Raw genomic sequence first — 24536 nt, 5'->3', positions numbered from 1 at the left:
GAAGCCAGGAACATCCCAGAAGCATCCCAGGAACATCCCAGGAGCAACCCAGGAACATCCCCAGGAATGTCCCCAGGAATGTCCCAGGAATGTCCCAGGAACGTCCCCAGGAATGTCCCAGGAGCATCCCCAGGAGCATCCCAGGAATGTCCCAGGAACATCCCAGAAACATTTCAGAAACATCCCCAGAAACATCCCCAGGAGCACCTCAGGAATATCCCCAGGAGAACCCCAGGAACATCTCAAGAACGTCCCAGGAGCCTGGGCTGGCCATGCCCCAGCGCCACAGGCACCCTGCTGCAGCCGTGTCCCCGCAGAGGAAGACTCGGTTCAAGTAACACCGCGAGGGGACAGCGAGGGGACAGCGAGGTGACAACACCTCGCCGTCCTCATCACCCCAGGTCCGTCCCGCCGTCTCCTGCTCAGTCCATGTTGGCGCTGGCCGACCTGGAGCTGCTGAGGGTCTGCGCGGACGCCGAGATGTCCTCGTGCTCCGCGGGGCTGTGATAGTCCGAGGTGACGTCGGGCTCGCCGGGAGGCGCCCGCACCGCGGCCAGGCTGAAGGAGTTGCTGGAGCCCTTGCGCAGGCACTGCGAGTAGAGGCCGAGCAGCAGGTCCAGCTTGTGCTCGATGGATTGCACCTGCAGGGATGAGGATGGAGGCAGTTATGGCTAGGATGCCTCCTGGTTCATTTGGAATTGTTACCTTGGTTTTTTAAGATTTTCTAAGCCTCGTGATGTTGACATTCTTGGAGTGGATTTTCTCACACACTTTCTGTGAATAACTCTTTGTTTTGCATTGCTTTATAGAGGAGGAGAAAGTTGATGGGCTGTTGGTTTGTCCAGTGTCATTGGAGAGGTGGCGCTGTCACCCTCCAATCCACTGTCACTATAAATGTTGGAGTCAGAAAATAAACTTCCCTCCTTCTTCACCTTGAGAACAGCGGTGTGAGCTCGTGTTCTTTCATGTCCTTTAGCGACAGGAAAGGATTGAAGGATGGCAAATAGGAAGAATCATTCAGTTTGATGTGTGGAGGAGTGACTAATGGGTTAGGTGGTGTTAAAGTTTTCTGGGTCACCCAAGAGGTTGGGGGAGAATAGGGCTGGGGAGACAAGTAGGGAGAGTATCAATACGAACCCTAGGATGTCTTTAATGGTGTAGTATGGGTGGAAGAGGATTTTGTCGCAGTCTGAGGGGGTTATTTGAGCCTGTTTCGTGGAGGAAGGTGAGATGGACGAGTGTGAGGCCTACGATGATGAATGGGAGGAGGGAATGAAGGGCAAAGAATCGAGTTAGTGTAGGGTTGTCGACAGAGAACCCACCTCAGGCTCATTCGACTAGTGTTTGTCCAATGTAAGGGATGGCTGAGAATTACAGCAGCCCCTCAGTAACCCCCAGCTCAGCCGGGCCCACCCCCACGGGAGGCTCAGCTCTCCCTCCCAAGGGACGGTGACACTGCTGGGTGTCCCCTCCTGACCTGCCGCTCCACTTTGACCACGCGCCCCATCATGCTGAGCTCGTCCACCAGCTCCGCCTCCAGCGCCGGCTTCTCGCCCTTCTCCCGAACCTTCTTGTCTGCCGGGAGTGCCCGGTCCCTGCCCACGATCTGGTCCACGCTGGCAGGGAGGGAAGGAAGAGGCAGAGCGCATCCATCACTCCCGAGGGCTCAGGACTCCACCAGGGAATGCCCCAAGGTCACCTGCAGGGCCCCTCACCGCGTCTGCAGGCTCTTGATCCTGCCCAGCATGTCCAGGTGTCCGGCCGAGTACTGCTCGATGACGTCCTTGACATCGTAGGGACGCAAGGTCTCCTTGAACTTCCTCTTGGCCACCAGGAACTTCAGGATCCTGCAGGGACAGCGGGGCTGGAGGCACGGACAGGGTGCCCAGGTTGGGGGGCTCTGTGCACAATGGGGGACATGGGAGGGGACAGCCTCACCTGACAGCCCGGATCAGGGTCTTCACTGCCGGCATGATGTCCTCGAAGGTCAGCTCGCAGGGGGAGCTCCTCTCCTCACCACTGTCCTCTGGTGGGCAGTCGGCTGTGGGTGACAAGAGGGGGTGGATGGCAGAGCCCCAGGGCTGTCCCCAACCCTGCAGCCCCCCAGTGTCCCCCAGGGGCCCACTGTTGAAGATTGCAATGCAAGATGTTTTCTATTACCATCTGTATGGCAGATGACCTTTGTCAAGTGGGCAGTTTGCTTTCTCTCTCTCTTTGAGTGACCACAATCACTCCTCCCTGGGAGGGGACATCTGCTGATAACAGCTATTGAATGTCCCTGCATGGCTGATAAGAACTGCAGCATCCCATTGGGAGATGCTCCGCCCAGAGGGTGGAGCCAAGAATTCCTACCTGGATATAATCTGAGATTTCAAACATTCCTTCCTGGATAAAATCTGGAGATTTCAAACATTTCCACCCAGATATAATCTGGAGATTTCAAACATTCCCACCTGGATATAATCTGGAGATTACAAACATTCCTACCCGGATATAATCTGGAGATTCTGGAACACCAGCACGGCTTCTGCACTGGATTGCCCAGAGGAACAGCAGCTGCCTCTGCCCCTGGATCTTCAGAGGCAGAGACTGCACCTTTCTCCAGGATCCCTGCTCCAGCAGAACCAGCCCTGACACTGCAGGAGGGCTGAGCCACAACTCCAATGGGACTGCTGCCAACAGCCTGACCCACAGGGTGTCAGGTTGGGTTCTGACTCTGTCAGTGTTGTTCTACTGTACTGCATTGTTTATTTTATCCTTTTATTATTTTCTTTTCCCTATTAAAGAACTGTTATTTCCTGCTCCCATATACTTTTTGCCTGAGAGCCCCTTAATTTAAAATTTATAGCAATTGGGAGGGTTTACATTCTCCATTTCAGGGGAGGCTCCTGCCTTCCTTAGCAGCCTCCTTTTCCCAAACCAAGACACTCACCCTCAGTGGGTGTCCGCGGTTTGAGCCTCAGCGATGCTCGGAACCTCGTGCGGTCATTGAAGCTCCAGCTTTTCTGCACCTTGCTGGGGCTGGAGGCTTCGGCCACGTCCTCGGGGCTGGGGGAGCGGTGCAGGGGCGGCCCCAGGTGCTGCTGCTGCTGCTGGCGGCCGCGGCTGCCCTGGCGCTGAGAGCTGCTCAGCCGCATCCGCTCCTTGATGCCCATCCTATTGCTGCGTGGGGACAGCGGCGTCAGGGCCATGGGGACGGGGACAGGGACCCTGTTTGAGGTGGGGGTGGCCGTGCTGAGCTCACAGAGAGCCCCTGAAAGGTGATGGGCATGAACCAGGCCAGGTTCCTGCTGGGCAGGTCTGGGGTTTTTTCTTTAAATCCCATTTTTTTGGTCCCAAGAGCAGAGAAAAGAGGTGACAGACAGGGGGAGAGGGGACAGATGGATGTGGCAGCAGGGGACACGCGGCAGAGCCACCACTGAGCTGAGCAGAGCTCTGCTCCTGCTCCATCCCTCCAAACCCAGCCAAGCTGCTTCATCCTCCTCCTCCTCCTCCAGGCTCTGCTCCTGCCCTACCGTGAGCTCTGCTCCCAAACCCAGCTGCAGTTTTGGGCTGGGGGGAAACACCAGGCAATGTTTATGCAGGACCTACTCAAACCCCCAGATTTAACATGATGAGAGACCCCAAACGCAGCTCAAGGGGATGCACGGGGAAGGACCCTAAAGGTGGGGAGGGTACAATCCCACACCCTCTGTAGGACAGGATCCATGAAACCAAGAGGTTTGGGGATGGTCCTGGCAGTGATACAGGCAGGGTCCTGGCAGGGATCTAGGCAAGGTCCTGGCAGGGAAACATGCAGGGAAACATGCAGGGACAGAGGCAGGGATAGAGGCAGAGATACAGGCAGAGATACAGGCAGGGTCCTGGCAGGGATACAGGCAGGGTCCTGGCAGGGACACAAGCAGAGAACAGGCAGGGATACAAGCAGGGTCATGGCAGGGATACAGGCAAGGTCCTGGCAGGGCACAGGGCTCCCAGCCCTTCCCCGTGCTGGCAGGTGGGGCTGCCACACATTCCCAGGCTGGGAAGGGGTGTGTCCCAGCGATCAGGCTGCAGCACACAGCTGGGGTTTATGGGATTTACCCAAGATATGGTTGCCACCATCCCGTTCTCATCCACATTACAACGGGTAAACTGAGGCAGTGAGGGACAGCGGGACAGCTCAGCCCAGGCCATGCACAGACTCCCTGCCCTCAGAGGGACCCCCAGTTCTGCCTCCACCCCCTGTCACGGTCCCAGCTTCATCCATGCCGCAGGCACGAAGGCAGGGCTGCATCCATGCATCCCAAGGGTGCATCCATGCATCCCGAGGCTCTCAGCAGCACACGGTACCTCCTTCTCCACGTGCCCCACGTCTGCAAGAGCCTCCTCTTACCACTAAAGATGGGGCTGGAGGGGCAGGGCAGAGACACAGGAGAAAAGAGAATCAGCCCCTGGGCCTCCGCCCACCTGTCCCCATAGTGCCACCGCCCCGAGGGCAGGATGCTCGTGTAGGTCCTGCATAAACACCTGGGCGCCGTCAGAAGGATTTGGGGACAGTCCCCGAGCAGAGGGACCGCGGTGGGGGCTCCCGAGCGTTACCTGAGGCGTAAACACCTGTGGGGCTGCGCGTCCTCCTCATTCCAGCTTGGGGGGGGATGAAGGGATGGAGAGGAGGAAGAGGAGGAGGAAGGTGAGCGGGAGAGGGAGGAGAGAGAGAAGATGAGATGTTATGAGAGGTGGTGGAGATGGGTGGGCTCAGACCCCTGAGGGGGATTCGGTGCTTCCCCTGCCAGGTCCTGGTTGGTTACAGAGCCCAGGGAGGAGCCCCCCAAGCCCCGAACTCACCTGGGGGAGCAGGTGCTGGTGCAGAGGGTTACTGGGGTTAAGAGTATGAATGTGTTTAGGACTAGTGAGAGGTCCATTGCTTTCACTTGGATTTGCACCAAGATGAGCGGCTCCTAAGACCATTGGATTATGGACCAGGTGCTGCTGATCCCCAGCAGGTGCAGGCGCTGCTCATCTCCACACCTGCACACTAAGCCCTGTTGGTGTGGCATCATGGGGGAAACTGAGGCACGAGGCCTCTCCCCACCTAACCCTGGCAGTGTCCTGGGGGGTGGCACACTGGGATCTCCTCTTCAGGCAGAGAGGACAACTGTGCAGAGCAGCCACCAGCAGCAGCAGGGCATCCTTGAGCCCTCCTTTCTCTCCTCATGGGGTCCAGGAGCCCTTCCCAGCCCCAGGCTCTGGGATTTGCTCCTTCCCAGGGTCTGGAATGTGGCTCTATCCTGCCAGGATGGCACCACTGCCCTTGCCAAGGGATTTCCTGCCACTCTCAGTTGCCCTGTGCCACATGAAGAGGGCAGCAAGGTGACCTCACAAAGGTAAAACAGCCCAGAGCATCCCCTGGGATCAAATCTGCTCCTTCTGGAGCTGGAATGGAGCTGAGTGTCAGAACTCAATGCATCCCTCTGGGTGTCCAGAGTTGCCAAGGACCCCATCAGGGCACTTGGAGACCCTGGCACACAGCCCAGAGCACCTGGGGATTTGATTTTCACCCCTGGAGCAAGTTACCAGCTTTGTATGAGAACCTGGAAGTCACAGAGTTTTGAATAGTATAATAATTAAATTATCACAGGGTGAAAATATAGATTTTAGGATTTTTGCTATGGGGGTTATGGGACAAGATGGAGGAACTTGGGCGTGTCCAGCCTTTCTCCTTCTTCTTCTTGCTCTTCATTTTCTGCAGTGGTGTTGGCACTTTGGGATTGGTTTAGAGTAGAGGTGCACTGTCTAACATAGGTGATAGGTATTGGGAATTAAGTGTAAATACGTTATATTATATATATATAAATAGTATAAATATATCTTTATATATGTACTATATATATATTTATATATATATAAATAGATATATATTTATATAAATATATTTTAAATATATATATTTTATAGATATAAAAAAATATATATAAATATATATTATTATATATATTATAAATAGCATAAAAAGACAGCACCACCTCGGGGGTGGTTAGAGTGCCTGTGGCTGCCCTGCTGAGCAGATCTCAGCTGGGCAGAAAAAAATCAATAATTTAATAATAAATAATTAATAAATTAAAAATTAATAATTTAATTAATTATTTCAGGTAAATTAATAATTAAATTAATTCTTTCTATTTTTAATACTATATATATATATATATATATATATATAAATAATAATTTCATTAATAAACAACTTCAAGACCGAAAAGTGAAGAGTCAAGACTTGTTCTTGCCTGGCAGTGACAGTGACATCTCAGGAGGGCACAGAGGAGCAGAGCAGACAGAGCAGAGAGGAGGGAGAACACGGGGGCTGCCCCCTCCTACCTTTCCCCTGCACACACGGCCAGGCTGAAGCTTTTCTGGGCGGGGGTGAAGCAGTGATAGGGTGGTGGGGCTCTCTCAGGCCATTTTTTCACCTCTGAGTTCCTAAATCCTCCGTTGCGGACCCGGTGCAAATGCTCAAATATAAGGACCAGCTCTCTGAGGTCGGGGTGGAATAAAAAACGGGGAGAAATTAAAATTTTCAAAGCAAACGAAACCGGCAAAGCGAGGCTGAGCAGCTCTGGGTCCTCCTGAGCTCAAACCAAAGCAAAACTGGAGCAAAACAAAAGAAAAAAAGCAGCATTTTTGTTCAAAAGATGGTTTCGTAACTGGGGAAGGGTCCTGGGAAGGGATTGAACAGAAGGAAGGGTTGGACGTGCTGAGGGGGATGGATTAGGGAAGGACAAATTGGGGACAGGGTGGGGACATGGGGACCTGTCACCATCAGATCCTGGGCTCCAGCCAGAAGGGGAAAGCTCAGACCTAGCAGGGATGGAATCTGGCTCTGTGTGAATTCCACTGCTCCTGGCACTGCAGGAGGGGCAGCAGAGCCCCCAGAGATCCCCAGGATCCGAGGTGATGCTCGGGAAGCTGGGTGTCATCTCAAACCATGACACTGGGACTCAGGGCTGTGAATATTGTAAGCTCTGCCTTTGGAAAAACTGAGAATGGGACTGAGGGATGGATTTGTCACACGGCCAGAGCAGGGCAGGCAGGAGGGCAGGGATGCTCGCAGGGATGTGGGAAACCCTCAGGATCTGAAAAAAACCTTTGGGAAGCCTTTGATCCATCCACAGTGCAAAATCCCAGGGATCACAGGAGGGATACGCTGCAGGGACGGGACATGGGGCTCCCACAGGATCCCCCGTGCCCACACATGGATCCAGCTCCTGTCCTGCTGCAGCTCCACCACCACAACCGTGGGGTCCCCAAGGCGCCTCCCTATTCCCTGTGCTGCTGGAGGAAGGCTATGGATGGAGTGAGAGGGGATGGGATGGGCGCTGTGAGGATGATGAGGATGAAGGAGGCTCCTTCAGCAGACTCCCATCCTGGGAAGGTGTCGGCGCTGCTCGACCCCACCGAGCTCCTGGGGGTTCCACAAGGTCCCTCCTGGTTTCCCAGGCTGTTCATCCCCACGGGGACCCCCGGGAGCCCCCAGCCCTCACCCCCTCCCGCCTACCTGAAGGCGGGCAGGAGGCTGTCGTAGTAACACCAGGTGGCCGTCAGGTACCCCCGGCTGGCATCGGTGGAGTACAGGCGCCAGGCAGCCTGCAGGGAGCGACATTCCCGGGAATTGGGGTTAATCGGGATGAGAACCCTCCCGGACCCTTCCACCCATCCTGACCAACCCGCAGAATGTCGGTGCTGTGTCACAGACATGTTTTCTGAAAAATCCTTTCCTTAGGGTTTTTCCTCCTGAGAAGCTGAAAGGCCTCAGGAACAAAATGCAAACAATGGTTATCTGCTGCTGTGGGATGCAACAGGTGCATCTGTGATTGGTCTCATGGGGTTGTTTCTAATTAATGGCCAATCACAGTCAGCTGGCTCGGACTGTCTGTCCAAGACACAAGCTTTTGTTATCATTCCTTCTTTTTCTATTCTTAGCCAGCCTTCTGATGAAATCCTTTCTTCTATTCTTTTAGTATAGTTTTAATATAATATATATATATAAAAATGATATATAAAAATATAAATAATGTATATAATATAATATAAATATAATTATAAATATAAAATAATTTATACATTATTTTATTATAAAATAATAAATCCCTAAATAAAAACCAAACAAAATAAATAATAAAATAATTAAAAATAAAGAAATAATAAAATAAGAAATAAATAGTGAAATAAATAATAAAAGAATTGAAAATAATTAATAATAAAATAATAAAATACATAATAAAATAATTTTAAAAATAAATAAATAATAAAATATTTTAAAATAAAAGAAATTTTATAATAAAATATAAAATATAAAATAATAAATAATAAAAGCCCTCTGACACATGGAGTCAGATCCTCATCACTTCCCTCATCCTCGGACCTCTGTGATCACTGTCACAGTGCTGGGTATGGGGCTGGCAGTTTGGATGGGTAGAGCAGAGGAAGGTACAGCAGAGCATTCCCGGGAAGAGCTGGGGTGGGACAGGCCAGCCCTGCCTCACCTGGATCAGGTTGGCAGCTGGAGTCCTCCTCTTCTCAAAGTGCTTCTGCCGATGCTGCTCCTGCACCTTGAGGGCGAATCCGGAGCCCAGGATCCCCTGGGGACAGGAGGGGACAGAGCCATGAGTGCCACCACAGCCTGGACCCCACACAGAGGGTGCTGTACCCCTTTTCCCCCCTGTTTTGAGCTCTCCCAGCCCTACTCACAGCGGGCAGGGCGAAGAAGGAGATGCCGAGCAGGGCGAATCCGGCTGCCAGCATCCGGCCCAGCCACGTCTGCGGCGCTTTGTCCCCGTAGCCAATGGTGGTCAGGGTGACCTGCCCAGGGGCACAGCAGCGGGGGGCCTGCAGGGCGCTCCCCCAGCACGGCCCCGTCCCCTCCTGTCCCCGGGGAGCCACGGGGGCCGAGCTTACCGTGCCCCACCACAGGGAATCGGCGTAGGTGGCGAACTGCACGTTGGCGTCCTTCTCGGCCAGGTAGACGAGGAAGGAGGCGAAGATGAGCACCAGGAAGCCGATGTACCAGGCGGTGATGAGCTCCTGCGGGGCATGGTGAGGCTCAGGGGGTGTTCCTGGGTGGTTTTTTGCTGTATTGTGCTAAATTGTTCTTTAGTTGTTTGTTTTGTGCTGGGCAGATCGGAGATTTGTGCAGAGTGGTCTTTATATTGCACTGAATTTTATGTTATGTTTGTAAGTTTATGTTATATCACAGGTGTGGCAGTCACCTCTCCTTTCCCCTCCCAGCACTGCCTGTCAGTCCTGGAATTCCAGTGATTGAAAGATTCGAAGGATGCCCTCTACCCCTGGGGGCATTGGGCCATCCAGGTGTCCTTGTCCCTTTGTCCCTCCCCTCCTGTCCCTGCTCGGTGGCTCCCTGCCCCTTCCCTGCCCCTCTCCCCGGGGTTCAAAGGAGCAGCAACCACGGGCTCAGGGAGTTCTGTTGGAGCTGCTGCTGCATTCAGAGGCCTGTGGGCCAGAATAAAGCTCTGGATCCAAACCCTCCATCAGAACCGACTCCTTTCCTTCACCATCGCCTCAAAGCTTCTCTGCCAGAGGGAAACCTGAGGAGCAGCCCCTGTTATGGGGGGAAGCTCCATCCCAGCACCACCAGAGCTCCTGCAGGCCTGGACTTGTCTGCATGGGCCCAGCTGCAGCACCCAGCCAGCCCAAAGTGTCTGTGGGGTGAAACACCACACAACCAGCCAGCCCAAAGTGTCTGTGGGGTGAAACAACACGCACCCAGCCAGCCCAAAGTGTCTGTGGGGTGAAACACCACATCGAACCACCCAAAAGTGTCTGTGGGGTGAAACACCACATCGAACCACCCAAGAGTGTCTGAGGGGTGAAGCACCACATTGAATCAGCCAAAAGTGTCTGTGGGGTGAAACACCACACACCCAGCCAGCCTAAAGCGTCTGAGGGGTGAAACACCACACACCCGGGCAGCCCAAAATGTCTGTGGGGTGAAACACCATACACCCAGCCAGCCGAAAGTCCGCAATATTGGTAACAAAAATATTTTACAGTTGTTCTCACCTTGCTGTGGGCGTAGACGACGGAGCCCAGCAGCTTCCAGGTGCCACCACGGCGGTCCATGCGCACCATGCGCAGGATCTGCAGGAAGCGCATGCTGCGCAGCGCCGACGTGGCAAAGATGTTGCCCTGCGTGCCCGCGGCGATGACGGCCACCGAGGCGATGAAGACGATGAAATCTGAGGGGACAAAGAGGCTCAGGGGACGCTGGGGGTTGTCCTGAATTTGGCTCATAAAAATCAAAGCTGTCATGTTGTAGTAATGTGTTGTATCGTTGATTTATTATTGTGAAGTTGTCGTGTTTCCCATGGAAAATGGCCTCCGTTCGCGTTTGCGACCACTGGTCCTCACTGACAGGGTGGTGCCAAGCTAGAAATTTGCAAACTTTTCTGGATTTCTCCAAAACTAAAGCTGCCAGCAGCCAGGACCCAGCAAGTCCTTAGAGCCCCAAACATCACCTTTAATCTGGTACCCTGATTGTGGGGTAATGACTCTTTTTCCCATGGAAAATGGCCTCTGTTTGTGGCCACTCGCCCTGGCGGACAGGGTGGTGCCAAGCTAGAAATTTGCAAACTTTTCTGGATTCCTCTAAAACTAAAGCTGCCAGCAACTAGGACCCTGAAAGTCCTTACAGCCCCAACCACCTTCAATCTGAGACCCAGACCCTGAGGAAATTATTTTTTTTTCCCATGGAAAATGGTCTCCATTTGCAACCACTTGTCCTCGCAGACAGGGCGGTGCCAAGCTTTGGTGCCAAAAAGGTTGCAAACTTTCCTGAATTTCTCCAAAACTAAAGCTGCCAGCAACTAGGACCCACCAAGTCCTTACAGCCCCAAACACCGCCTTTCATCTGATACCCAGACCCTGGGGAAATTACTTCTTTTCCCCATGGAAAATTGCCTCTGTTTGTGGTCACTCCCATTGGCAGACCGCGTGGTGCCAAGCTCGAAATTGGCAAACTTTGCTGGATTTCTCTAAAACTAAAGCTACCAGCAGCTAGGACCCTGAAAGTCCTTACAGCCCCAAATTCCACCTTTAATATGACACCCAAACCCAATGGAAATGATTTTTTTTTGGTACCTATCACGCAGAAGGGTTTCCTGGCGAAGCGGAAGCGCCCGCGCCAGCCGCGGTAGCGGCAGCAGCAGCCAGCGGCCCACACGCGGATGATGTACTCCATGCCGAACACCACGATCATCACAAACTCCTGTTGGGGGAAAAAAGGTGAAAAAAGGGGGAAAAAGGGGAAAAAAGGGGAAAAAAGGGGGTAGGGAGAGTGGAGGGCTCAGATTTGATGGGGAAAAGTGGATCGGGCTGAGCGCAGCGCGGGGTGGCCGCAGTAAGGCCGGCGGAGCTGCCCCAAGGGATGAGGGTGATGAGACGGAGCTGCCGGGGCTCTGAGGGAATTGCTGCTCTCCTCCTCACCCCGAGCTGGGTCCTTTTCCTCCTCTGTCAGCATTGTCCTCCTACCTCTCGCACAAACAAGCCCCCGTTCTGCTTACTCGCAGGAAAAGTCACAAGGACCTTCCCAATTTAGTCTCCGTCACTTGGGAGAAGTCCCTGCGTCAGCTCTTTGTGACAGTTTGGGGGAAAGTTGCCTTTTTTAACCCCTCGTGCCCTGCCTGTTCCAGCGGTTTTCGCACAGATTGGGACAATGGTGGGATGGAGAGACAATGGTGGGATGGGCCCTGGTGACACCCATGGCCAGGCCACTCCCGCAGTGCCATCGGGCCATCAGCGACTTCACGGGCTCTGCCCGCGATTTTACCCAATTATTTTAAGGTATAAAGTGGGGAAAAGAAATCCGAGCAGTAGCCCTGCTCCTGCATCACTCACCAGGATGAAGAGGCACTCGTTGGCCAATTTCTGGTGCTCCTGGATGGTGGAGAAGACCGACAGCACCAGGCAGCTGAAGACGAGGAGGAATCTGGAAGCACAAAGTGTCAGTGGGGGCACAGGGACAGCCAAGAGACCCCACCCCACAGTGCTACCCCCCTCTCACAGCCTGAACCCCCCAATCAAGACCTCCCCAGGTCGTGGCAGAGCCACTGGGGACACGTTTTGCCTCTAGATGGTGGCATGGAGCCTTTGGGGAGCCCGGGAACTGCCGTGGGGCTTGGTGCCAGCTCTGGCGCAGCCCTGCAGCTTCTTAATTAAAGGCAGGGAGGGACACGGGGGTCCGGCATTGTGCAGGGTTCTGGTGCTGCAGGAAGGGCACCAGAGCTGCTCAGGACTGTCCCCAGCATCACTGCCACCATGGGGACATGCCAGCTACACCTGGGAAGTGTCAACCCAGGGGAAAATTCCCCAGGAGCAGCTCTGAGGCTGCTCCTCCCCGAGCGCTCAGGCACGAGGGGCTTTGGCCCATTTAAAGTAAGGAGGGGAATTAAAATTAAAAAAAAAAAGAAAAAAAAAAGAAAAGGAAAAAAAGAAAGTCGACTCTGAAGCTGGAGCAAATGAAACCTCCAAAAATACATTTTTTTCCCCTGATCCAGCGATTCTAAAAAAGGAAAGCGGAGGGCTTGTGCCACCGGCCCACGTGACACAAAGGGCCACTCGCTGCTCCGTCACCACTGCTCTGGGATGGCACCAGGGACCATGGGCACACCGCAATGGGTGGCACCAGGAACCATGGGCGCACCTCAATGGGTGGCACCGGGGAACATGGGCACACCATGCTGGGTGGCATCAGAGACCATGGGCACCTTGCTCTGGGTGGCACTGGGGACCGTGGGCACACCAGGGACCACAGGCACACCAGGGACCATGGTCACACCACCATGGATGGCACCAGGGACCATGGGCACACCGCCCTGGGTGGCACAGCCTGGCTTAGCCCTGGTGGCCCTGGCACCTTGGTGGCACCCATCTCAGCCCCATGGCTGTGTCCTCATGGTGACAATGCCCTTGGGCCACCAGGGGTGGATGAACCATCCCCAAAACAACAATGAAAACCCAATGGGGAAGGAGAAATCTCCTCAATTCATCCAGGGGCTGTGAGGGTCTCATTTCCCCCTCAGAAGGACGTTCCCACCTCTTTGTGTTGTTGATGTTGATGGGATTTTTTGGCCAGAACCAGGGTGAATCCTGTCCCAGCTGTCCCAGTGTCACCAGGGGGACACAGCAGAGAGGGGACAATGCTCTGTGTCCCTCAGTGGGACCATCCAGGACCCCTCCTCACTGACCCCACAGCCCCGTGTGGGGCTGGGGGCTCCCAAACCCAGCCCTGCCATGAGAGGCATGAGGGTGGCACAGCATAAATGGGACCTTTTCAGGGTCCTTTTCCCCAAAATGCTGCTGGAGGTGTGACTGACAGCCAAAAAACCCTCAGGAATGGGAGAAGGGCTGGATGCAGAGCAGGGAGGAGGCAGAGCTGGAGCCAGGGGTGTCACAGCCGTGTCACCACCCTGTCCTCCCCGCACTGCTGCTCTCCCAGGCAAGGCAGAAGGTTGGAGCCAGCTTCTTCTCCCTCTGAATTATTAATTGGGGTTATTTTCCTCCAGCACAGCAGTTCTGGAGTGAAACCCCACAGGGAACAGCAGCACCCCCGTGGCACGGGCAGGAGGTGCCAGGAGGAGCAAAACACGGCTCAGAGCTCAGAGCTTGGTGCATCATCAGCAAGAAAAGATTATCCAGGCAGGATTTAGCAGGCAATTACACGGGCAGCCAAGCACAAAGCAGAGGAGAAGGCAGAAATCTCGCGGGCTGCAAAAGATTTGTGCCCCTTGTGCAAAGAAAGATTTGTGCCCCTTCTGCAAAGATTTGTGCCCGTTGTGCAAAAATTTGTGCCCCTTTTACAAAGATTTGTGCTCCTTTTTCAAAGATTTGTGTCCCTTTTGCAAAGATTTGTGCCCCTTCTGCAAAGCAAGATTTGTGCCCCTTGCCTCATGCACACGTGGGGACTTTGCTGTGGGTGGCTCTGGCTCTGGAGCACCACCGGGATGGGATGGGGAAACCTCTCAGCCGCATCCTGTGGGATTTGGGGAAGGATCCAGGCAGGAGAGGCCTCACGGGGCTGGCTGGGAAAGGAACTTTCTGGGAACGCATCACCTGCTAGGAATTAACTCGCAAAGCCCAGGCAAACGCCCCGTCCCGGCTGCCGGCGGCGCTTAAGCGGCTTAGGGAAGGGTCAGATGGCTGAAGGCAGCGAGGGGAGCCAGGAACCAGCATCCCCCATCCCTGCCGGGCAGGAATTCCGCTGTACCAAACACCCAGAGGGGTTTTACACCCTCAGCCCTGCACTGACACTGGCAGGGCTGTCCTGGTCCCCACTTTCCCAAATCCCTGGGGGTGACACCAGCCCTGGCAGGGTGATCTTGATCCCTGCTTTCCCAAACCCCTGGGGTTGGCATGATGGTGACACCAACCCCATCAGGGCAGTCCTAGTCCCAATTTGCTCTCAACCCAGGATTGGCATGGGGATGGCACCAGCCCTGGCAGGGCTGTCCCAGTCTCACTTTGCCCTCAAGCTGTGATTGGCACGAGGGTGGCACCAACTCCTCGCAGGGCTGTCCCTGTCCCTGCTCTGCCCTTGCCATGGGACTGGCATGGGGATGACACTGGCCTTGGCAGGGCTGTCCTGGTCCCCAGTTTCCCAAACCGCCGGGGTTGGCATGAGGGTGACAACAACCCCATCAGGACTGTCCTGGTCCCCATTTTCCCAAACCCCCCTGGGGACCAGCTCCCATCCCAGCTCGCTGCTCTTCCCACCCTCCAAGAGAAGCTGGAAAAGTCAGGAATGCTGGCAGGGGAATGGGGATGGGGCAAAAAGAGAGGGACAGGAGTTCCAGAGCGTCCCCAGAGCAGAGGCTGAGCTGGTTCTTCACCTGTCCTGAATAAAATTCCCACCTCCAGCCCCCTCCCTGCAGGATCCCCTCCCTTTCCCAGCATGGGCACAGGGACAGGACCCAGCAGGAGCAGTGAAACCTCCCCAAAACAATAATGAAAACCCGGCGGGGAAGGTGAAATCTCCTCAATTAATCTTCATTAGGGTGGGCTCTGCCATCTGCTGCCTCCCGAGCCGGCCCAGGAACAGGTGAGCAGGGAAAGCTGCTGAGCTCAGGGATAGCAGGGCCAAGTTGGGCTCCCTGCATGGGCAGGCGGGCACCACTTGGCTCCCAGTGCCCCCAAAACACGGCTGGGCAAAGGGGCTGCACCCCAAAACAGCCTGGGATGAGACAAAGGAGCAGGATCCTTGGAGTTTGTGGGGTGGGATGGGGATGGGACAGCCCAGCATCCTGGCAGGATTCATCCCCAAATCCCTGGGGTTGGCACAGGGGTGACACCAGCCCTGGCAGAGCTGTCCTGGTCCTGCTTTGTCTTTGCCCCAGGATTGGCATGGGGGTGACACCAACCCCATCAGGGCTGTCCCAGTCCCACTTTTCCCACTTTGCCATCAACCCGGGATTGGCACGGGGGTGACATGGACACTGGCAGGGCTGTCCCTGTCCCCACTTTCCCAAATCCCTGGGGTTGGCATGGGGATGGCACCAACCCCGTCAGGCACAGATCCTGGTCCCTGCTTTGCCCAAACCTCCAAGACTGGCACGGGGATGACACTGACAGGGCTGTCTCAGTCCCTGCTTTCCCAAATCCTCAGGGTTGGCACAGAAGTGACACCAGCACTGGCAGAGCTGTCCTGGTCCCTATTTTCCCAAAGCACCGGCCCTGGCATGTCGGTCCTGGTCCCTGCTTTGCCCAAACCCCTAAGACTGGCACGGGGGTTACACCAGCACTGGCAGGGCTTTCCTGGTCCCTTTGCCCTCACCCCAGGGTTGGCACGGGAATGGCACTGACCCTGGCAAGGCTGTCCTGGTCCCTGCTTTCCCAAATCTCTGGAATTGGCACTGGGGTGACACCAGCCCTGTCCTGGTCCTGCTTTGCCCTTGCCCCAGGGTTGGCACAGGGCTGGCACCAGCACTGACAGTGCTATCCTGGTCCCTGCTCTGCCCAAACCCCCGGGGCTGGCACGGAGGTGGCACCAACCCTGGCAGGGCTGTTCTGGTCCTGCTTTGCCTTGCCCCTGGAACTGGCATGGGGGTGGCACCAGCCCTATCCCGGCCCCGCTTTGCCCTCGGCCCGCGGGGATGCCCCGGGCAGGGGCGCAGGCAGCGATAACAGCCCAAGGCAAACACCATCCCGAACAGCTCCGCCGCGGGATGAGCGATCAAAGCGGCCCCAGAAAGGCACAGATCCCTTCCCTGGCACCATCACAGCGCCTAAACCCTACCCTCCAGCTGTGCCACCGCTGGAAATTCGGGATTTCAACCAAAACTGCCCGCGCACAGCTCCAGCAGGGATGGCGACGGCGTTTCACCCTCCCGGCTCCCCAGGCCGCCAGGTTCAGCTCGGTCTGCAGCTGTATAAACAGCACAAGGCATAAATCCCCGTCTCTCGGCCCCGCAGCCCTGCAGGAGAGGTGGAGCGGGCGGATATAAATAACCGGGCTGTGGCGGCCCTGTTTGCGCCCGTAACCATGGCACGGAGCGGCCCACGCCGCCCAGAAGAGAAGCAGAAAAGCTCCGGGAGTGTTTCCCCACGGGGAGAGGCGCAGCAGAGCCCGGCACACGCTCAGAGCGCGGCCCCTAGGCGTTATCAGAGTTGTTATCAAGAGGGTGATGCTCACAGAACCCCAGGGAAGAGGCAGCACGGGAGGTACCCCGAGATGTTATCAGAGCTGTTATCAGGAGGGTGATGCTCACAAAGCCCCAGGGATGTCCCCCAAGGCGATTATCAGGAGGGTGCTGCTCTCAGAGCCCCTCAGTCCCAGTGGAGAGATAGCACGGGATGTTCCCCGAGATGTTATCAGAGCTGTTATCAGGAAAGCGATGCACCCAGATCCTAGGGAAAAGGCAGCACTGGATGTCCCCTGTCCCCTGAGATGTTATCAGAGCTGTTATCAAGAGGATGATGCTCCCAGATCCCAGGGAAAAGGCAGCACTGGATGTTATCAGAGCTTTTATCAGGAGGATGCTGCTCTCAGAATCCCTTAGCCCTAGTGGAGAGGCAGACCAGGATGTCCCCCCAGATGTTATCAGAGTTGTTATCAGGAGGGTGATGCTCCCAGAGCCCCTCAGCCACTGGGAAGAGGCAACATGGGATGTTATCAGAGCTGTTATCAGGAGGGTGCTGCTCTCAGAGCCCCGTAGCCCCAGCACAGAGGCAGCAGGGGATGCCCCCCGAGATGTTATCAGAGCTGTTATCAAGAGGGTGCTGCTCCCAGAGCCCCTCAGCCCAGTGGAGAGGCAGCACGGGATGTCCCCACAGCCTAGGGAACGCTGGAAGCAAAGCCAGGACACAAATCCTCTCCCGCACCCCACGGCAGCACCCACAGAGCACTCCAGCCCTAAAATCTCGGTGTTTTTTGGGAGGAGAACCTCGCTGGTGGCACCCCCCGTGCCCGCGGGGAGGTCACAAGGCTCCCGCGGCCGTGCCAAGGCGCTCACACGGAGCAGCCGGGATAGTTTTGCTCTTGGATCATCTGGCAAGGAGCGGGCTGGAGCGGGGGGAAGGAGGCAGAGAGTTTTCTGAGGCAACCAGCAGAGAGAGAGAGATCGGGGCTGTCACCCTCTGCCAGCACCTGGGGGTCTGCAGGACACTGGGGACATTTGAGTGACCCCAAAGTTGGGACCCTCAAAGAGTGGAGGGGAGGTTTGGGATCAAATGAGGGGGACAAAGAAGCAAAACCTCTCCAGCATCACCCACTGGGGTGCCAAACTGGCACCTCCTGTGCCAACATGGGGGGTCTGGCGGGAGCAGGAAGAGGGAAAAGGAAAAAAAAAACCAGAAGGAAAAATCAATGCACCGTTTCATGTTGCGCCGAAGTCGCTTAATTTTATGCCCTGGTGTCACCACATGGGGCTGGGGAAAGTGCTGTGCCGGCTTCTCCTGTGCTGGCACTGCCCCTGGAGCAGCTCCCGTTTCAGCCCCGGGCTGAAGGTGGCCCTGGGGGCACAGCCTGAGCCCCTCTGGGGTGGCCGTGCCACCACCCAGCTGGGGGACAGCGAGTTAAAAACCTCCAATGAGCTAAATTCAAAGAGGTGGAAGGGTTGAGAGTTAAACTCAAGAGTTTAAGAGAGGCTGAAGAGTTAAATTCAAGAGTTTTGGAGAGGCTGAAGAGTGAAATTCAAGAGTTTTGGAGAGGTTGAAGAGTTAAATTCAAGAGTTCTAGAGAGGCTGGAGAGTTAAATTCAAGAGGTTAAAAACCTTCAACGAGCTAAATTTAAATAGGCAGAATAGTTGAAAGTTAAACTCAAAGTTTAAGAGAGGTTGTAGAGTTAAATTCAGGAGTTTAAGAGAGGTTGAAGAGTTAAACTCGAGAGTTTAAGAGAGGCTGAAGAGTTAAATTCAAGAGTTTTAGAGAAGATGAAGAGTTAAATTCAAGAGTTTAAGAGAGGTTGAAGAGTTAAATTCAAGAGGTTAAAAACCTCCAATGAGCTGAATTCAAAGAGGTGGAAGGGTTGAGAGTTAAACTCAAGAGTTTAAGAGAGGCTGAAGAGTTAAATTCAAGAGTTTAAGAGAGGCTGAAAAGTTAAATTCAAGTGTTTTAGGGAGGCTGAAGAGTTAAATTCAAGAGGTTAAAAATCTTTAACGAGGTAAATTTAAAGAGGCGGAATGGTTGAGTGTTAAATTCAAGAGTTTAAGAGAGGCTGAAGAGTTAAATTCAGGAGTTTTAGAGAGGTTGAAGAGTTAAATTCAGGAGGTTAAAACCCTTCAACGAGCTAAATTCAAAGAGGTGGAAGGGTTGAGAGTTATATTCAAGGGTTGAAGAGTTAAATTCAAGAGGTTTTTCCAAGCAGGCGGTGGGGACTCAGCACTGAGCGAGGATGGAAGGATTTCCCTGCAATCCATGCCAGGCTCCAGGCTTAGGAATTGCCCTGGGGGTGTTGGCAAGGGCCGGGCACTGGCTGTGGTGGCACTGCCAGCATGGCAGGGGGGTTTTCTGGTTCTCCAACAGGGCTGGAAGAACCAGGGAAATTCCTCTTCCAGGTGGGATATAAACCCCAACAACCAGGGAAATTCCTCTCCCAGGTGGGAAATAAAGCCCAAAAAACCAGGGAAATTCTTCTCCCAGGTGGGAAATAAACCCCAAGAACCAGGGAAATTCCTCTCCCAGTTGGGAAATAAACCCTAACAGCAGTGCAGGGAGCTGGGCCTGGCACAGGGGATGCTGCACCAGGCGGGGGATTGCGGCTGTTCCCGGTGCTTGCTGCTGGCTCAGGCTTCCCTAATTTGCTCCAGGTGAAGCTGTTCTGCATGGAAATGCTCCTGCAGGAGCAGCAAAAGCGCTGAGCCCAGCTGCTGGTGCCGTTTCATAACCATGGGCACCAGCAGACCCCAGGAATTTGGGGGGCTGGCGGGTGGGCAGGGACAAACCACAATGGGAATAAATAGAATTGGGCACCTGGAAAAATTCATGGAGCAGCTCCAGGGTGCAGAAACCCCCTGGCAGGGCAGCCCCTGCCCACGGGCACGCAGCTGTGCCCATGCCAAGCTTTGCCGGGAGCAGGAAAGCGCCTGCTAACGAGGAGGAGATTGGAAAAGGGAAGTTCTTATTTTGCCTCCTGGCTCTAAAGCCTCTGGTTAATGCTCTGGGCTCCCTCCCGGATTTGCTCCGTAAGCTCCAGGGCTGCGAGTTCTCATTCCAGGCTGCGAGTTCTCATTCCAGGCTCGGCTTGGTGAGGCCGGGCTGAGCCTCCCTGCATGGTCTGGAGGGGCTGAGGGCACCTCAGAACTCAGATTTCCACCTGCACAGGCCCCCATGTCCTCACCACCCCATTCCCGGAGCATGGGGGACATTGGGGACACCCACCAGATCCCAAAAGTGGCTCAAATCCCTCCAAACCCCCCCAGGGCAGAGCTGCTGCAGGAATGATTCAATCACCAAACCACGGAGCCCAGAGCAGGTGCTGGGAGAAGATTTGGGATCAATTCGCCGAGACAGAAAGAGGCTGGAGCGGGTCAATAAACGCGATGGGCTGGGCCACGCTGCGGGGAGGGACGCGCGTCACTTCTCAGCGGGGATTTCCATTTTAGCAGCTCCCAGCCCTGTCCCAGAGCCAGCCCGCCCTGGGGAGGCAGCGCTGGGCTCGGTTTGTGCCGCTGGGGCTCCGTTTGTGCCCCCAGAGCTGGGGACAGGCTTGGTTTGTGCCACCAACACAGGGGACCGCTTTGTGCCACCATCACTGGGGCTCGGTTTGTGCCACCAGAGCTGGGGCTCAGTTTGTGTCACCATCACTGGGGACCGGTTTGTGTCACCATCACTGGGGCTCGGTTTGGGCCACCATCACTGGGGCTCGGTTTGTGCCACCATCACTGGGGCTCGGTTTGTGCCACCAGAGCTGGGGACCCGGTTGTGCCACCAGTGTCGGGCTCGGTTTGTGCCACCAGCACTGCGGATGGGGTCGGTTTGTGCCAGCAGCTCTGGGGCTCGGTTTGTGCCACTAGCTATGGGGACCGCTTTGTGTCACTAGCGCTGGGGACTGGTTTGTGCCACTGGGGCTCAGTTTGTGCCACCATCATTGGGGACCGGTTTGTGCCACCAGCACTGGGGCTCCGTTTGTGCCACTGGGGCTCGGTTTGTGCCACCAGCACTGGGGCTCCGTTTGTGCCACTGGGGCTCGGTTTGTGCCACCAGCACTGGGGACCGGTTTGTGCCACCAGCACTGGGGACCGGTTTGTGCCACTGGGGCTCCATTTGTGCCATCAGCATTTGGGACCGGTTTGTGCCACCAGCGCTGCCCCAACTCAGGCTGGGGGCTCCATCCCCTCCCGTGCCGCAAGGGAGGAAGAGGAGAGGGTAACACCTTCCTCCTCTTTTGTTAAAACCCAGCGATTGCGGCACACAAATCATCGCCGACAACTTCAGAGCCGCTGCAACAGCTTCGCAGCTCCCATCTGCTGCGAGAAAGAGAGAGAGAAAAAAAAAAACCCAACAAAAAAAAAACTTGGAAGGAGCCAGAAATGAGCAGCATTACGGGAGAGGCTTCGCAGAACAGATGTCTGCACCTTGCACCCACCGTGGCGTCTTCCCACAGGATTCGGGGGGTCCCTGGCAGGACTCTGCCCTGCAGCTGCCTAAAATTGAGCGAGCGAGTGAACAAAAACCTCCTCAGCAAAGGCTGGAGACGTTTGGCTGCTGCTGCTGCACATCTTGTGGAACAGAGCCCAGAGCCCGGGAGCCGGGGCCAGGCACGCTGGGGTGGCAGGGGAGGGACTGGGGGGGCTCTGAAAATGGGGCCGCTTGTGCCACGTTGTTATTTTTGGGGTAAAAAAGGCTCAGACTGGTGGAGGATGCTCAGGGGTGGATGAGCAGGGGGCACAGCTCTTCCACATCCCATGGGTTGTGTGCCATCCATCCCCACTGCCCGCCCTGCCAGGGGAGGCTCTGCAAATGGGGCCGCTTGTGCCAGGTGGGTTTTTTTGAGGTAAAACAGGCTCAAAGTGGTGGAGGACGCTCAGGGATGGATATCCCAGCTGGGAGATGAGCAGGGCACAGCTCTTCCACATCCCATGGGTCGTGTGCCATCCATGCCCACTGCCCGCCCTGCCAGGGGAGGGACTGGGGCTCTGCACATGGGGCCGCTTGTGCCATGTTGGTGTTTTTGGGGTAAAAAAGGCTCAAACTGGTGGAGGATGCTCGAGGTGAATATCCCAGCTGGGAGATGAGCAGGGCACAGCTCTTTCACATCCCATGGGTGTGTTTGTGCCATCCATCCCCCCTGCCCGCCCTGCCAGGGGCTTTGGCTGCCTTTCCCTGCTGGAAAAGCTTTTCCCAAGGTGGGATTTTCCACGCAGGGATTCTGGCTGTGGGAGCCCGCTCTGGAGGTAGGTGTGGTTTCCAAATGGGCCCCGGGCTGGTGTCCCGGCTCCCTGGGGAGCTCCAGGTGCCCTTTCCTCCAGTGACAAATCCCCGCTGCCAGCTCGATGTGCTAACTTAGGCAAGACCCATTTTCCTGCCTCTTAACGAGCTCCGGCTCCCGCAGCACCCCAGGAGCGGCGCAGCCCCGCGGCACCGCTCCAGGTGAGAGGGAAAGAGGCAAAATTTTGTCCGTGCCCACACCTGGAACACGCCAGGCAAGGAGGGAAACACTGCCTGCCCCACGGCTGTGATGTCCCAGCGTGTCCCCAGCTCCTGGTTTGGGACAATCCCAATATTGGAGCCCCCTCTGTCCCTGCAGCCTCCAGGTGTGTTGGGGCTGCTGTCACAGCCCCCCGAGGCAACAAACGCGAGGGGGTGAAGCTGTTCTGAGCCCTGAGCTGAGCCAGGAGCCGTGGGATGCTCGGATTCAGCCAGGAAAGCTGGGCCAGAGCTCAGGAAAACACCCGGAGCAGGGAAAGGAGCAGGTGCGCTCCTGGGAACATCCCCGTGGCCATGGAGAGGGATTTCCAGGGCTGGGGATCCACGGTGAGCCGGGAATGGGCGCAGCTCTGGGGGTACAGCGGGGACAGGATCCCCGGACACGGCTCTGGGGTGGCACTTGTGCCTTGTCCCAGCAGCGCTACAGGTACGGGACAGCAGAGTGTGACACCGGGAAGGGACTCGGGGCCACCCCGGAGGGTGAGTCCCATCCTTGGGGACGCGCTCAGCTCCTCGCCCGGGACCCTCCGCCAGCGGCCCGGCACCGGCTCCGGGGCAGAACCGGCTCCGGGGCGCCACGGACCCACCCCGGGTGGCGGATCCCGGGACCGTGTTCGGGGCAGAACCGGCTCCGGGGCGCCACGGACCCACCCCGGGTGGCGGATCCCGGGACCGTGTTCGGGGCAGAACTGGCTCCGGGGCGCCACGGACCCACCCCGGGTGGCGGATCCCGGGACCGTGTTCGGGGCAGAACTGGCTCCGGGGCGCCACGGACCCACCCCGGGTGGCGGATCCCGGGACCGGCTCCGGGGGCGCCGGAGAAACTTCCCGGTGGAGCCGGGGGCGCTCTCCGGGTACAGCCGGTGCTCGTTCCCCGCGCAGCCCCGGGTGTTCGCCTCCCCGTGCCCCGCTCCCGGTGCCCGGTACTCACATGAAGACGTGGTAGATGAACGCCCAGCCGCGGGGCCGCTCCAGCACGTTGTACAGGCAGTTCTGCAGGCGGCGGCGGCAGCAGCGCGGGGCCCCGGCGGGGCGGGGGGCGGCCCCGAGCCCCCGGCGGCGGGGAGGGGGCGGCGGCGGCGGCGGCAGGGGGGGGAGGGTCCCGCTGCCCGCCCCGGGGGTCCCCCCCGAGCCCTCGGTCCGCACCGCCGTCAGCGCCGCCCGCCGCTCCCCGCCCGCCGCCGCCGCCCCGGCCATGGCCGCCCCGCTCAGGCCGCCGCCCCTCGCATGGCCCCGGCCGCCGCGGGACCCCCGAGCCAGCCCGGGGCGGCTCTCGGGGCCAGCACCTGCCTTTAGCTGCCCGCCGCCGCCCGCGGGCCCTCCCCCGGCCGGCCGGCCCGCCCCGCCGTACCTGGCCCCCGCCCCCGGGGCTCCGCCGGACGGGGCGGGCGGGGAAAGCGCCGGGGATGGGGCGGGGGTGGGGACGGGACGGTGCTGGGCACGGGGAGGGTCCTGGGGCGTCATCATGGAGCACCGCATCCCGACCCGCATCGCACGGCTCGTCCCAAACTGCGCCCTGCACCGAAACACATCCCAAACCCCATCCCGAACCGAGCCACATCCCGAACCGCATCCCGAACCGAGCCACATCCCAAACCCCATCCCAGCTTCATCCCAAACCCCATCCCGAACCGAGCCACATCCCAAACCCCATCCCAGCTTCATCCCAAACCCCATCCCGAACCGAGTCACATCCCAAACCCCATCCCAGCTTCATCCCAAACCCCATCCCGAACCGAGTCACATCCCAAACCCCATCCCAGCTTCATCCCAAACCCCATCCCAAACCGAGTCGCATCTCAAACCCCATCCCAGTTTCGCCCCGCACCGCATCCCAAGTGGAATCACGTCCCAAAGCACGTCACTGCCTCCTAAACTGCATCCCAAATTGCATCCCGAACTGGATCCCGCAGCACACCCCAAACAGAGGGTGTGGAGCATCCCTGGAGGAGATGGAGCATCCTTGGAGGAGATGAAGCATTCCTACAGGAGATAGAGCATCCCTGGAGTAAATGGAGCATCCCTGGAGGAGATGGAGCATCCCTGGAGGGCATGGAGCATCCCTGGAGGAGATGGAGCATCCCTGCAGGGAATGGAGCATCCCTGGAGGAGATGGAGCATCCCTGGAGGAGATTGAACATCCCACCCCTCCCATCCTCTGCAGACAGCCTCGAGGGGGGCTCCAAGTGTTCCCCAAGTTCAGCCCTTTGCTTTTCCACCTCAACCTCTCCCCAACACAGCGGGAAACTGAGGCAGGGACTGGGAATTCCCTTTCCAAGCTGGATCCCAGCTGGATCCTTGTTCTCCTGCGCCTTTGGGGAACCCAAGTGCCCCCACCCCACCCCTCCATCTCCTCCTGGAGCAGAGCTGGAGTTCAGGGCTTTGGGCAGTGAATTATTTAGTGGCA

The 24536-nt window shown here is 56.7% G+C and overlaps 1 protein-coding gene across 1 annotated transcript; it reads right to left on the bottom strand.

Moving 5' to 3' along the window:
* Positions 1-409: 409 nt before the first annotated feature.
* On the bottom strand, positions 410-23593 carry KCNQ4 (potassium voltage-gated channel subfamily Q member 4). Its single transcript, XM_054292480.1, has 13 exons — positions 23061-23593; positions 11887-11977; positions 11131-11257; positions 10054-10229; positions 8932-9057; positions 8725-8862; positions 8520-8615; positions 7532-7620; positions 2933-3162; positions 1939-2041; positions 1716-1847; positions 1478-1616; positions 410-641 (listed from the first exon to the last, which is right to left on the bottom strand). Exons 1-13 carry the CDS (start codon positions 23591-23593, stop codon positions 423-425), a joined length of 2199 nt encoding a protein of 732 aa, XP_054148455.1. The 3' UTR covers positions 410-422.
* Positions 23594-24536: the final 943 nt, after the last annotated feature.

This window comes from Melozone crissalis, unplaced genomic scaffold (assembly GCF_028551555.1).
Source record: "Melozone crissalis strain CALT ecotype California unplaced genomic scaffold, PUWL_Pcris_2 ptg000111l_1, whole genome shotgun sequence".
Taxonomy (NCBI): Eukaryota; Metazoa; Chordata; class Aves; order Passeriformes; family Passerellidae; genus Melozone; species Melozone crissalis.
This window is presented reverse-complemented; position numbering and strand designations above follow the sequence as displayed.